We start from the raw sequence: 14,092 nt of genomic DNA, 5'->3' as shown, positions 1-14,092 counted from the left end.
GTCACCAGGACCATATCAGAGAAAGGGATTCGAACGGTAAGTTCTTACAAAAATCCCTTTTTCTGCACTAGCACTTTATTCACATGCAGCACCACATCCTGACAAAATGGCAGCGGGGCCATGTAACGTTCATGTCGCTGTATCGAATGTAATGTATTTCCTTGAAATTTAAATACACCAGTTGGATCAATCTGTCGAGTGCCGACTCTTCTTCTTCAACCAACGAGAATAGTTGTACATTTCCACAGAATGGTGTGAGGCATTGCATAGCATTGGGCCCATCATGGAGCGGGGATGACATTTCCTAAACCTTGATATACGTGCCTAAAGGGTGTCCGGGTACCTGTTTCATATCTCAGGGATAGAATAAAAGGTGTTTCGCCTAGGATAAGCCCGGTCATATTAGGTGGAGCTCCTTGGTAAACATATTCATATTGGCAGCCCATAATCCAGAGATACATTGACAATATCCTGAATATCAACATGGAAATTCTACATATATATCTAATACTCTAAACATGGCAGAAACTTGTGGGACAAGATGAAGACATAATGGGGTAGAACATATAGGGTTTGAGGGGAGAGGGGAGGTTGGGGGACTGTCCTTTTTACAACAGATTCAGTGTGCATGATCTGCAGACTGAATGCTGTTTTCAGAAGACCATCAAGGGCATCCAGCTAAATAGAATGACAACAGTGTCTGAGATACCCTAACCCTAATGCTCTCTCCTCCACCCCCTAACCCTCCCAACCTGCAGCCTAACACTAATCTTCCTCCCTTATACTAACCCTCCCTATTAGTGCCTATCCCTAACCCTCCTCCTTATTGCCTAAACCTAACCCTCCTTCCGCAGTCTAATTCTAAACTTCTCCCCCTAACCCTAAATGCCACACGCATAATTAATGCTTTCTCACCGGAACATAACTCAGTATATTCATCTGGGAATTTGTACACTAATAAGGATCATTGGTGCAGATGTATTAAGCCTGGTGAAGAGATAAAGTGGTGTAAAAGTTGAGATAAATTATGTGATAATGCTCCAGCCAATCAACTCCTAACTCCCAGTTTCTTACCCAATTACAGATGTTAGCTCCTATACCCAACTCCTTCATTTTATGGAGCATCCTCTTATGTGGCACTGTATCAAATGTCTTGGCAAAGTCCAAATAAACAATGTCTACTGCATATCCTTTGTCCACATTTATACTAGCTTCCTCATAGAAGCCATTTAAGTTAGTTTGACACACAATCATGTTGGTCCCCAGTAATCATCTTGTTTCTCATTAAATATTCCTGAAATCCCCTACAATACCCTCCAATAACTTCTCAACTATAGATGTGAGATTTACCAGTCTATAGTTACCCGGGTGTGATTTATTTCCCTTTTTTAAATATTGAGACTACTTCTGCTATAGAGTTTGCAAAAATAGAGTGTAATGGCCTAGCTATTTCCACGCTCAGTACCCTTAAAACTATTGGCTGAATACCATCTGGTCCCGGAGACTTATTTATTTTTATGACAGTGAGTCGTCTAATGACTCCAAAAATTCCCTATCAGAATCTCCACTTGCTGTTGCTTGCTCAGTAGATATAAGCAAAACATTGATTGGACATTTTTATTCCGTTAAGGTATTTCCTTCAGATTCTTGGATATCTCCACTATATATTGGTAACCACAGGGCCCTGAAATAATAAGATAATAATTTGATTTATGATGGCCATTGTTGGACAATTAATTGACAATTCTCCTGCAGCTTGTTTGTCAGATGACATCCTGTGTATCAATTGTAACACCCTATGCAGAGAGACAGGTGGTTATTGCCAAACTTGAGATTGACAATTGACACAATGTAAAGTTATAATAATTTTATTAAATATTATTTATTTACCAGTTTTTTTATATAATGCACACATATTCCACAGCGTTTTATAGGGAATGTTTGAACATTCACATCAGTCCCTGCCCCGTGGAGCTTACAATCTATATAGTCTAGCACATATACACGCACACATATTCAATCTAGGGATAATATCTTTGGAATGTGGGAGAAAACCGGAGTACCTGGAGGAAACCCAGGCAAGCATGGGGAGAATATACACACTACACACAGTTAGGGTCATGGTGGGAATCAAACCCAGTGTTTTAGTGCTGTGAGGCAGTGATGCTAACCATAACACCATCTGTTTGGAACTTTTCATCAATTTGAGTCCTTTGATAGAATATATGAGCATCTTATTTATTCTTTACAGAAATTGTTATTAAGTTTTACTACTTAGGGCGGTATTCAATCACGTTTTCGACTGTCGGAACATTTAAAAATAACATCCAATTTGCCAGTTGGTATTCAATCTTACAACTGTCACAACATTCCGATAGTGAGAATGGCCGCAGATTGTCGAAAACGATCATGGATTGACGAAAACTGTTGGGGTTTGGGCAATCCATCACAGTTCAATATGTGCATGTGCACCATGGCTATGATGCTTGTGCAGTAAGAAAACATTGACTGATTCACATATAGTAATTGCTTTGTGACTGTATCTGAATTAGGCCCATGGAAATACTATTTAAAAAAACATTGGGGGGAAATATTAATTAATATTAAAGGGGAAATATGAATTGTTAATTGGTGTTTTTATGAGTTATAAATTGTGCCCACATCATAACATTATACAAATCAGTTTTCTACAAGGTAAACCGTTTGCAATATAAGAGGTGACAATGCATTTATTTTTCCGCGTGCTTTTGCACTCCTTGTAATGCATCATATTTTTCTCTGGAACAGATTGTTGTCCTGTGTTAGGTCACTTGAAGATGAAAAAAAAAATGGCCATTGGTTGAGAATGTATAACTCCGAATTCTTAACCATTGTCGTGTCATATGTGAAATGGAAATCGCTTGCATTTTTTACATTAAGTATGTCCCTAAGCTATAATCAGTGGTCAAAAGGTTAGGATTGTCTTTCTATCTCTCAATATTATTGAAACAATTTTATTCTGAAAAGAAAACGAAAATAAAAATGACAACAAAATGCAATAAAAGAGGACCATTTAGTAGAGACCAGGACCAAAATATTGCCCCATGTCATTTGCAAGTTGTCGAAGTTCTTTGAAATCATCCGGACTAGGATCAGCCGCTTCGTCTACATGGTCGTCAAAGCGCAGACCTTCATCCTCCAAATGATCACCTATATCCATGCTGAGAAGAGTCAAAGTATTTCTTGTCACCCTCTCGCTCTCTACGGCTGCCCTATGAAAATCTACAAATGTTAACTGTTCATCCTGGGAAGGCCCTGGAACTAGAGCCGCATCATAGTAAGTTATCTCATCGTCTCTACGGACCGGTGGTGGGAAAAGGGAATCTCCTCTGTAATTTGTGAAATCGATCACTTCATCTGGTCTCTCGCAGGTGGAAATTAGGTTTCTAAAGGAAAAAAGAAAGAGCACAGAAATATTGACTATGCTGAATCTATCTGGAAATAACTATCTCAATGGGCCAGATGTAATCATGTGCCAGTCCAGCGGCCGTGTGGGATGGCGGCTGGCTACGCTACGCTGTCAGTGTAGCAGTGTAGCAGCCTAGCTTATTTAGCGTAGTGTCCCAGCGGCAGCCCTGCGTAGTCAGCGTAGTGTCCCCGTCAGGCAGCGTAGTCACCGTACTGTCCCTGCGAGCTGCAGCTCTGTCCCCGGCGTCCCTGGCAAGCCTAGTGGGCGCCTCTCACACAGCTCTGGTAACCACCAAATCCCCTGCCTTGGTGGATGCCGGCGGAGAGACACTCCATCAGCCTGGGACGCACGAGCGCATTTGCCAGTGCTCCATATTACATACTGGCAAATGTCGCCATTTCAAACCCCCACTATCCATGTCAGCCTGAAGCGTTCTGAGCGAAGCGAGCCCCGCGAGAGGACTTGGTACACGGCCTCCTGAGCTGTTCATACCCCCACTATCCAAGTTGACGTGGAGTTGATTTCATAAAGTGTGGTGAGCCACGGAGCCGGAAGCATGACAAGCGGCTAGTATACTCTTCTATGTTACGGCGCTCCGCCACAGCGCGCACTGGGAGGAAGAGGAGGGACAGAGTATGTCTTGTGTGCCTTCCCCCCCTGCCCCGGTGTTGATTACACGTCAAGTATTCCGCATGCGCTCCCACGCTTCAGGGGTTTATAAAATCAACTACACGCCAACGTGGATAGTGGGGGTATGAACAGGTCGGGAGGACGCGTACTGCTTCGTGCTGACGTGGACAGTGGGGGTGTTTCAGGAACACATTCACTCCTGACATGTCAGGCAGGTTAAAAATGGTCAATGGTTCCCACACAATGTAATAAGCGCTGGCTGACTGACTTTGCTAACTACGTAAGCCCTGGCTAGCCGCGAACGTACTGGCTGCAGGAACACGACACTGATACTGACAGGGACGCTGACTACGCTTCCCGCGGAATCATTACGCTGATTCTGACAGGGACACTACGCTGACTATGTAACTGACGCCGTGAAACTACACAAGTACTTTTTTTTTTTTAAAGGGACAGTCATTTACAAGGCACATTTTCGCACCACATTACATGCCATATTCAGCATGGACCGCAAAGCAAAGGTTTTTTTTTCTCTATTGAACAAAACCATGTGCACTGCAGGTAGAGAAGTAATATGTGCAGAGAGAGTTTGATTTGGGTGGGGTGTGTTTAAACTGAAATCTAAATTGCAGTGTAAAAATAAAGCAACCAGTATTTACCCTGCACAGAAACAAAATAACTCACCCAAAACTAACTAATTTCTCAGGCACATAGCATAGAAAGCATCTCGGATTATCCCTTGCATCCATAGAGGAACACAGATTCATCTGCAATTTTGGAGCACAGATTTTATCAGTGATGTACACAGTCCTACACAGTGGCAGCTCCTACCTGATTGTAGGAGGGGGGGCGATGCTGGCACCTCCCCGCCGCCACCACCACCGTTACTAACCGTGGTCCCGGCGCCTGTACAATGTGGATGACAGGCACTGGGACCGGCAATGCGCAGTATAGGTCTAGGTATTGCGCGTATAGCCCATAGAAGCCAAAGAGGCAGCCCAGAGGGAGGGAACACCTCCCAATGGGACTGACTTGGGTAACTGGCAGGTCGGACTTCCAATAGGAAGTCACTGCCAGTCACAGTGAAGCCATCCCAGTCTCATGGAGTGCATCTGGCTTCACTAACACTGAGTGATGATTTTATCTGGGGGGGGGTTCTGCATCCCATAGGTGAAAACCACAACTGGTCCTACTGCATCGATAATTGAAATTTCCCTCTAAATATCCTATACAGTATACTGTAATAGAAGGCTGAAGCCCTCTTCAGATTTACCTTGAACTCTCCCAGTTATCTGATCTGACTCTGGGCTAATTTTTGGCGCCGTGAAACTACACAAGTACCCTTTATTCACTTCCTCTACATCTGGTCAGACCTATGATGGGCCCCTGACAGTTTCAGATCAGACTACAGCCCCAAAGATTTTTTAGTAATATGGATCTGAGACTAAATGCCCCCATACTCTATGTGATTTGGGCACGATTTCACCTGATTCGGATGAATCGGGCTATGAAATCGTCCCAAATCGCACATGTAGACATTCCATCGGACGGCTGCACATAAGATTTGCAATGTTATGTGCAGCCCGGAGTCGGGCAGAGGACGGCAGCAGGTGGGGGATGCTAGCTACCAGAGAGCCGGTCGGAGGGAGCGGCGCAGGGAACCTGGGAGCCAGGCAGGGAAAGCTGCTGTCAGGCACACTTAAAAATGAATTATTATGAATTAGCGATTGGCTGCATAGGCAAACGCTAGGGGTGTTTCTGGTTGCCCGGAAACCCCCCTCCTCTTAGCAAGTGCCTTAAATTATGACAATAGCACTGGTATATAATATATTTCAATAGGGCTGCCACCACACCATGCAGTGTAAGGAACAGAGCAAAGCTGCTGCACATGCCCAGTGTACCAGCTTCTTCGGCCGGGGGACAGGATGCCATGTGCCCCCCGGGCCGCTTTATCAATTAGTGCGGCGGGCCGGCTTAAATATTGAAAAGGGCCCTGGTGGTCAAGTGTATTTATGGTGGCAGCCGCAGCTTCTGCCCGCCCGCAGCCCGGCTAGTATACTCTTCTATGTTACGGCGCTCCGCCGCAGCGCGCACTGGGATGAAGAGGAGGGACAGAGTATGTCTTGTGTGCCTTCCCCCCCTGCCCCGGTGTTGCTTACCTACATCGGTCATGCGCCTTGGGACCGGGAGCTTAGAGTGTGGGCCCATGAAAGGCTGTGTCCGCTGTCAATAGCAGACAGCCTGTCGGGTGCCTGTGTTCAGCATGTGCATAGGAGCCACCACAGCTGCGTGTCCCTGCACAGCAGCCCATGCTCCTCTCTGCACCCAGTCAGTAGCGGCTGCCAAAGCTGCCTGCCATCGCTGCTCTGCCTTCATCCCTTCAGAGGACACATGCAGGGCATTGCAGGGCAGGAGCACATAGGTGGGTTGCCAGGGGGGGGTGAGAATTGGGGTGGTGGTGTTGGTGGTTGCCACTGGGTGAGAAGGGGGGTCCTGGGTGTGGGTTGCCACCAGGTGAGAATGAGGGGGCACCAGATTAAAGCTTGCGCTAGGCGCTGTAAAGCCTAGTTTTGACACTACACAAGTTCAGTTAAGTCCCTCACCATGTGCCCTGGCCTGCCGCGCGCAGGCCCCAGCAACTAGTCCAGACAGCCGGCCCGAACTCCCCAGGACTCCAGAGTAGCCAATGGCAGTCCCGCACCTCCCCACTGTGAACATGGAACACCTGGCAATGAACATGTATGTAATGAAAATGTAAGCAACACTTATGTAGCATAATTTTTAATAGGCATTATGGTGTTTGGCATAATACGTAATGGACATTATGGTGTGTGGCTTAACATGTAATGGGCATTATGGTGTAAATTTTTAATGCGTGCCTTGGCGTGCAATGCCACTATTTATGAAGCATATTGTGCATTATTGATCTATTTGGTATAGTGCAGGCATGTCCAAACTATGTCCCTCCAGCTGTTGTGAAACTACAAGTCCCATCATGCATTGCCACAGTTTTGCTATTAGGGAATGCTAAAACTATGTCAAGGCATGCTGGGATGTGTAGTTTCACAACAGCTGGAGGGCCACTGTTTGGACATGCATGGTATAGTGTGCATTTTGGTTCAATCCATGTGGCAAAATGTGAATTTTGCCTTAATCTGTGTGGCATAACGTGAATTTTGACTCAATCCATGTGCCAAAGTGTGAATTTTGGCTCAGTCAGTGTGAATTTTGGCTCATTCCATGTGGCATAATGTGTAAGAGGCAAGTACAGTATAAGGGGGTTACTATTGTGTTGCATGATTTGTATAAGGGGTATATGGTGTGGTAAACTTAGGTGACCACATAAAGGGGGAGATTCTCTAAGAATTGCATATTTAATTATCGCATATGCTGTAACATATGCGATAATTAAGGCAAAGGACAGCTCTTGCGTTAAGAGCTGTCCTTTGCGGTGAGAGTCGCCGGGTCCCAGCAGGTCCCGGCGGCTCTCCCCTCCCTCCCACACCCGGCGCTGCTGCGCCGGGCTCTCCTCCTCCCTGCACCTGGAAAAGGAATAAGTGCAGGGAGGAGGTCACAGGTCCGGGCAGCACTGCGCTGTGCTGCCCGGACACAGATGAGGGGGGAGGGGGCGGGGCGGCGGAGGGTTGCGATAGAAGCCCATTGGCTTCTATGGGGCATCGCCAGATTTTTCTGGCGGTGCTCCCCGCCGCGGTAACCCGGTAACAGCCGTTATCGGGTTTTTACCGCATTTTTAGCTTAGAGAATCTCCCCCAAAAGCTGCTGAAATGTTGTCTACCAAGTTTCGGCTTTCAGTATATTTTTTATGACTGGAGTGCCGCCTCACCCCGCAAGTATCTTAGGACATCGGCATCCTGCGGATGCACCTTTGGAGTGCACTCGCCAATATATCTCCCTGCATTTTTCTTATGCCAGCCCCCTGCCTTTTCCAGGCATATATATAATTAGTTGAAAGTATTTACACAAATACAGATACACCCATGAGCAGACCACCCAAACAGAACACTGGTCACGCCACCCACATTATTAGGTGCTGGCCACAACCCCTATTATTGCGCATAATAGGCCCTTGATCACTTTCAGCTCCAGGCCCATTTAGACCTTAATCTGGCTCTGACTGGGTCCCTGCAGCCAGAGGCGTAGCTACCGTAAGGCAGCCACCGCGGCTGCTTGGGGGTGCCCGGGCACTCTGGTCAGACGCCCCCTTACCCCTCCGCATGCCGCCGCCACCGCATTCAGTCCGGCACCGCAGATAGCCTCCGGGCTCCGTCTCTGCAGTAATGAAAAATGACACGACAAAATGGCTGCCCCCTAATAGCAGACAGTTTTTAAGGATGCTAGAGGAGGCCGCCGCCTCCTCTAACATCCCTAAAAAAACTGTCTGCTGTACGGGGGCAGCCATTTTGTCATGTCATTTTTCATTACTGCAGGAGACGGAGCTCGGAGGCTATCTGCGGTGCCGGACTGAATGCGGGGCCGGCGGTGGCGGCATGCGGAGGGGTAAGGTAATTTTTTGGCGGGGGGGCGCCACAATATTAGTTACGCCTCTGCCTGCAGCTCTGTCGGTTTGACAGGCTGCTGAGTAGAGTTGGATAATTAGCAATTGCTTGTGAAGTATTTTACAAGTTTTATATGTCCTAAAATCAATCTTACCCATTACTGGTACACACCAGACCTTCAGTACAAGGACAGTGCTCCATGCCAAATTTGTAATCTACACCAAAGTTTATCAACTTTAAGAGGTGACTGGTCTGACTCCGACACGGCATTCCTCTAGATGGAAATGGCACACACACCGGGAATGGAAGTGCTGTAAATATAAACACAAATACCACACTTACTAAAATGTAAGAGACAAGAAAGATTATTATTTCTTAACAGCAGAGGTAACATGTTAATTTGTCAGTGTGATTTAAAGATCGAATCGGTGTCATATTGATAATTTGTGATTAATATTTCAGTTACCAAATGTGGGTGGAGTGCAGAGTAAATGCTATCACACTTTCTGTAAACAAGGAGGAACATGATCTGTGTATTTGTAATTGACTGGAAATTGTACGGTCACATTAAACATTTTAGTCACTCACTTCAGGATATTTTGACAATTTGGTGATGTCCTTGTTCCATGAAGTATAACTTATTATTAACTTACATATATTTTTTTGTAAAGTAGTAGAATTAATATATTTATTTGTGTGTGCATAATAAATGATGATAGGAAATATGAGGAACAACATTTCCTTTCAATAGTTCTTTGACATATCACATTTAATTACATTTAGTCAAAGGGGGGTATTCAATGTTGGGTCATGGCTGTTGGGCTAGCCCGAAAGCCATGACCCTGTCCCGTTCCTGGCCCACTCTGCGCTCATTTCGCAGGCGGGATTCAATGTCCCGCCTGCCAAGCACCGAGAAGGGGACGTGGCTGTGAGAAGCGGCGGGAGCTCGTCAATTCCAGAGGAAGACAGCATTGAATAGGGCCCCGTCGCCATTTCCCCCGTTGGGAATGGTGGAGGGAGATTGAATATCCCTCTGTGTCTATATTCAGGTGTCTGTCATGTTTACTTTCAAGCATTGTATATAAGTACTAGTAAGCCCGCTCAAAGCAAATACTTTGAAAGCTAGCCTGCTACCTTGTGATTGCCTCTGTGTTTGTGCATGTGTGAGAAAAAGTTGTAGTTTCACTCCCTGCCAACAGATGGTAGTGTTTTGGAGACACACACTAAATAGACACTAGACATATACATATATAGATGATAATGAGAAGGACTGTCACACAGTGATTAGCAATGCTGCCTCATAGCTATGGTGTCATGAGAGTGACTCCTCACCAGGGCTCAGAGGAAGGGCAGCAGGTTGGTGGTAAAGAGAAAAGAGAAACAGACAGACACTAATAATTACTACTTAGTGAAGCACCCCTGGCACACACCTATGTGCAGCAGCGGGGTCCTTGCGACGGGGTGGGAAGCGGCTGGTGAATTTGAAAAAATATTCTGAAAAGACTGGCCGGAAGTTGATTGGCTGAAAGATTTCTCTCAGCCAATCAGATGGGAGGCCGCTTTTCAAAATATTTTTTCAAATTCACCAGCCGCTTCCCTTAGGATGTTGGACTGTATGGGGCCTTTAGAGTCCTGCAGACAACCAATACGTCTTCTCCCTCTCCTCAGGTCCTCTAGAGATTGACTAACACTAAGACTGCCCATAATACCCTCTTATTTATTTATTTTTATTTAAAGTTTCTCATATAGCACAGCATATTCCGTTGCGCTTTACAATCGGAAACAGCGATAACACAAACTGGTAGAAACAAACCGACATAGAGGTAAAAGGGCCCTGCTTGCAAGTTTACAATCTATAGGGATAATAGAAGGGATACATAAGGATAGAATTCTATAACATGGCAGTCCCACCAGATTACAAATCAGTCCTGAATGCAATTAGACATTAAAGCTTCTGGAGGTTATGTGGGGTTCCGGAATATGATAAGCTTGCCTGAGTTAGTTTTCAGGGAACACTTGAAAGTCTTAATGTACTTTACGTGGAAGGGCATTCCATAGAGGGTCGGCAATATTTTAAAAAATAAATGAATGACTCTAGGACACATGGGCTCGAGTTTAGATTAGAAGAAAAAAGATTTTGTTCCCTTAGAAGGAAAACATTTTTTCGGTCAGGGCAGCCAAACTATGGAACTCTCTTCCTCGTGAGATGGTGTCAGCAGACACAATAAATACATTTAAAATAAGGTTGGACAAACATTTATTGGTTAAAAACATCCATGTGTACACATAAGAATAACCTGTCTTTAAAAATATCAGTATTCATTCCATATAGCAAGGGTTAAGCTAATAAAACAAGGTTGAATTCAATGGATGCAAGTCTTTCTTCAGCTTTAACTACTATGTAACTATGCAGAAACCACTTTTTTTCAGTTGGATAATAAACTGGTTAAGTTGTTAGCGAGGGCTTGGATTTCCCAGAGAGCCACTCTATGGTATAAATTTACTAAAGTTTCTAAAAATGAAAAGTAGGGTCTCCCATAGTACTGTAACTAATAGCCGTCATATTTCCTTCAGATACATCAGTACGCCGACCACTCCATATGCCTGCTCAGCTTCTGCCAACAATGACATCACTACAAGTACCTGTGGCCACATATTTTGGGCAGTATATTGGTAAGTGTATTTTCACAATAACATCTGTGCATAGCACTAACCAATTCATTGGGTTAAGCTGGCCATACATCTACAGATTGACTGGTTGGATCAAAAAACTGGTAATATCTGAATGACAGTCTGGCAGCTTTCCAGCATTTTAAAGCAAATAATCAACCGTCATTTACTCATCCATTACCAGGTTTTTGTTCCAACCAGGCAAATCTGACAATCAATCTGTAGGTGTATTGCCAGCTTTAGACGGTACCTTCTTAATATGTCCAGCAGTAGCTGAGCCGATAGGAACCCAGGAGTGAAGAGGAATAGAATAACTTTATGACTGCAATAGGCATGGAGTGGGTTAAACATCCAAGACTGTTGTGTGACCTAGGGGAGCATGTGACTCGGTGGTCCAATAAGGACTTAGGGAAGGGCAGTGTTAGCTGGGATATCAGGGCAGGAAAGGGAGGAGTCTTCCTCTCTTTCCTGAAAGTTTTTGGGTGAGTGGCTGTGTTTTATTTGGGCTCTGCTTTAGCCTGTATCCTTAAGGCTAACTGCCTTGGGGTTTTTATTACCTCCGGTAATGTTGCTGCCCTGCTCTCCTGTTATCCCTCTCTCTGCCCGCGGTGCGCAGCTCACCCGCCCGCTTGCTTGCGGCGGCATCGCGCTGGTGACGTCAGCGGCCCGATGCTGGTTCCCCCTGCGGCTTTGGTCCCGGCTCCCAGTCCACGGGGGAGCATTCGGTTGCTGCAGGTCATGTGAAGCCTGCGGCAGCTGTGTAAGTGTCCCCGGTGCTGGCGGTTCTGGTTGGCAGCGAGGGATCTCACGGCAGATACCGGATGTCCCGACGCGGCCGCTGTACCGCTGCAGCGTGGCCTTGTCTCCATCTCCGCTCAAAGGCTGGCCGGGGGGGGTTGGTGGCCGGGGAGGCTCCGGCGCTGCTCTCTCCTTCTGCGCTGTGGCCTGGATGGCTGATGGGGGTGGGTGCGGCTGTTTTTTCTCCGTGCGGGGGAGGGAGGGGGATCAGAGGGTGTGGAATGGACGGCGCAGTAGGTTAGCCGTCTGCCCAGGCATTTTCGGGGGTAGTCCCCTCAGATGACACAGCCACTCTGGGTATCCTGGGTTGCCGTGGGAGACGCCACGTGGCAGCGCAGTAGCCTGCGTAGTGAAGTGTGCCAGGCGCTGGTCTCTACCTTAGCCCTGACCCTATGGTGCCTGGTTCTTATCCCAGTGCAATTTCTTTTTAAACGCTGGGACTGGGTAGGACAGGCTGAATCTTGGCCGCAGGGGGTGCTATGGGTCCTCTTCAGGGTTTAACAGGGGCCTTGCTGCGGGGATTGCTGGTGTTGCTAGTTTTCTCATTGACCCAGCCTGCGTGCTGCTGCCCTAACACCTGCAGCTGGGGACGCTGGCCGAAGGGGTTTCCACATGGGCCTGCGAATCCGGGGCAAGTGGCCGCAGACATTCGGAGCTGCGGGGTAGGTCATCCGGGGCTTCTTGCTGTTTTTGTGGGTGCGTTCAGGGACATGGCTCAGCTGGGCCATCATGGAAGAGAGTGCCGCTATTATTTAGTAATGCTGCGGGCGGTCAGCGCAGGTCATCGGGGCCGCGAGAGGAGGCTCTACGGGCCTTACCCCCATGCATGTCTTCACAGGCCCTGCTTCTTGAGCAGATCCTGCTACTGGAGGGGCATCGCTTATAGTCTATTGGTTGGCATTACTGCCTTACAGCGCAGAGTTCATGGGATCGTACTGGCCATGGCCCCAACTGTGCAGAGTTTGTATATTCTCCCCATGTTCCAAAGGGGCGGTGGCGGGGAGGGTCGATTATGATGATACTTTGGCCGAGCTGCTCGGGTCAGCGGGCGAGGTTTCCTCCGTTGGTTAGGCTGGGTCTCTGGGGATTCTTCCCCTTAGGGGTCACACGCCAGCCACTCTTCCAACTTCTTCTCCTCCACAGGCGGTGCCGAGGTGGGTTGCGCTGCCTAGCCAGGTAATGCGCTACTAAATAATTTAGTAAGGAATTGGGGTGCCCCCCCCCTTTTTTACCGCTGGTACCACATCAGAGTGGCACTGTACACGCGCAGGGAACGAGGGAGGCTGACAAGCCCAAGGAGGATTTTAGGGCCAATATAGCGAAGGGAGGTATAGGGTACGGCGGGTTTCGGTTTTAGGTAAATTTGGCCGGCCTATTTCTGCATGTCTGGCGTGGTAGCTAGAAGACAGGCCGGATGAGTGCATAGAGGGTCAGTCCCGCCGCACTCAGGACTGCCATCCCATCAGGGATGCCGGGTGCTAGTATACCCTGTACTATTGTAATGTGTGCAATAGGTACAGCGCGGGTTACCACTTGTGGAGCCTTAGAATAACAATATAATAATAATAGTATGTAGAGGTGCGGTCCGTAGTGGCCGGGGTGCATCTAGACGCGGCAGAGGGATATCGCCCTGCTCCATTGACTGCCCTGCAGCCATATACTCCTCAACGTTCTGGGGCTTAGCCAAAGGGAGGGTGATGCTTTGGGCAGTTCTCCTGGCCAGCTGGGCCAGTGGTGCGGCCGTGAGAAGATCCGCATTCATGGCTCTGGCAATCACCCTGTGTCTATATGCAAATTAGCTACGATCAATTATTTATGGACTAGACCAGTGCTGGTGGCTGCCAATCATAACATGTTTAGACTCACAACCAAATCCCCCACCTTTACCACATAACTAACTTAAGAATAACATATGAACACAACCTACTTTATTTGTTTCGTATTTTGGGGTCCAGGGGTGCCTTTGGAAAATTCTGATACTTTAGAGTGAATCTTGAAGAAAAAGATTAGGTATCCCTGCCCTGGATAT

The 14,092-nt window shown here is 47.0% G+C and overlaps 1 protein-coding gene across 1 annotated transcript in view; it reads right to left on the bottom strand.

Annotated features, from left to right (window-relative positions):
* Positions 1-1,852: 1,852 nt before the first annotated feature.
* LOC146042618 (dickkopf-related protein 3-like) overlaps positions 1,853-14,092 on the bottom strand; it is a 72,065-nt gene continuing 59,825 nt past the window's right edge. Inside the window, exons 5-6 of the mRNA XM_083162700.1 lie at positions 8,750-8,906; positions 1,853-3,425 (exon numbers count right to left, since the gene is read on the bottom strand). Coding sequence (XP_083018826.1) covers positions 3,053-3,425; positions 8,750-8,906 — 530 coding nt within the window. The 3' untranslated portion in view covers positions 1,853-3,052. The remainder of the gene's footprint in view (positions 3,426-8,749; positions 8,907-14,092) is intronic.

Source organism: Crinia signifera, chromosome 19 (genome assembly GCF_055691185.1).
Source record: "Crinia signifera chromosome 19, ASM5569118v1, whole genome shotgun sequence".
Taxonomy (NCBI): Eukaryota; Metazoa; Chordata; class Amphibia; order Anura; family Myobatrachidae; genus Crinia; species Crinia signifera.
Note: the sequence above shows the minus strand (reverse complement) of the source record. Positions and strands in the feature narration are given on the sequence as shown.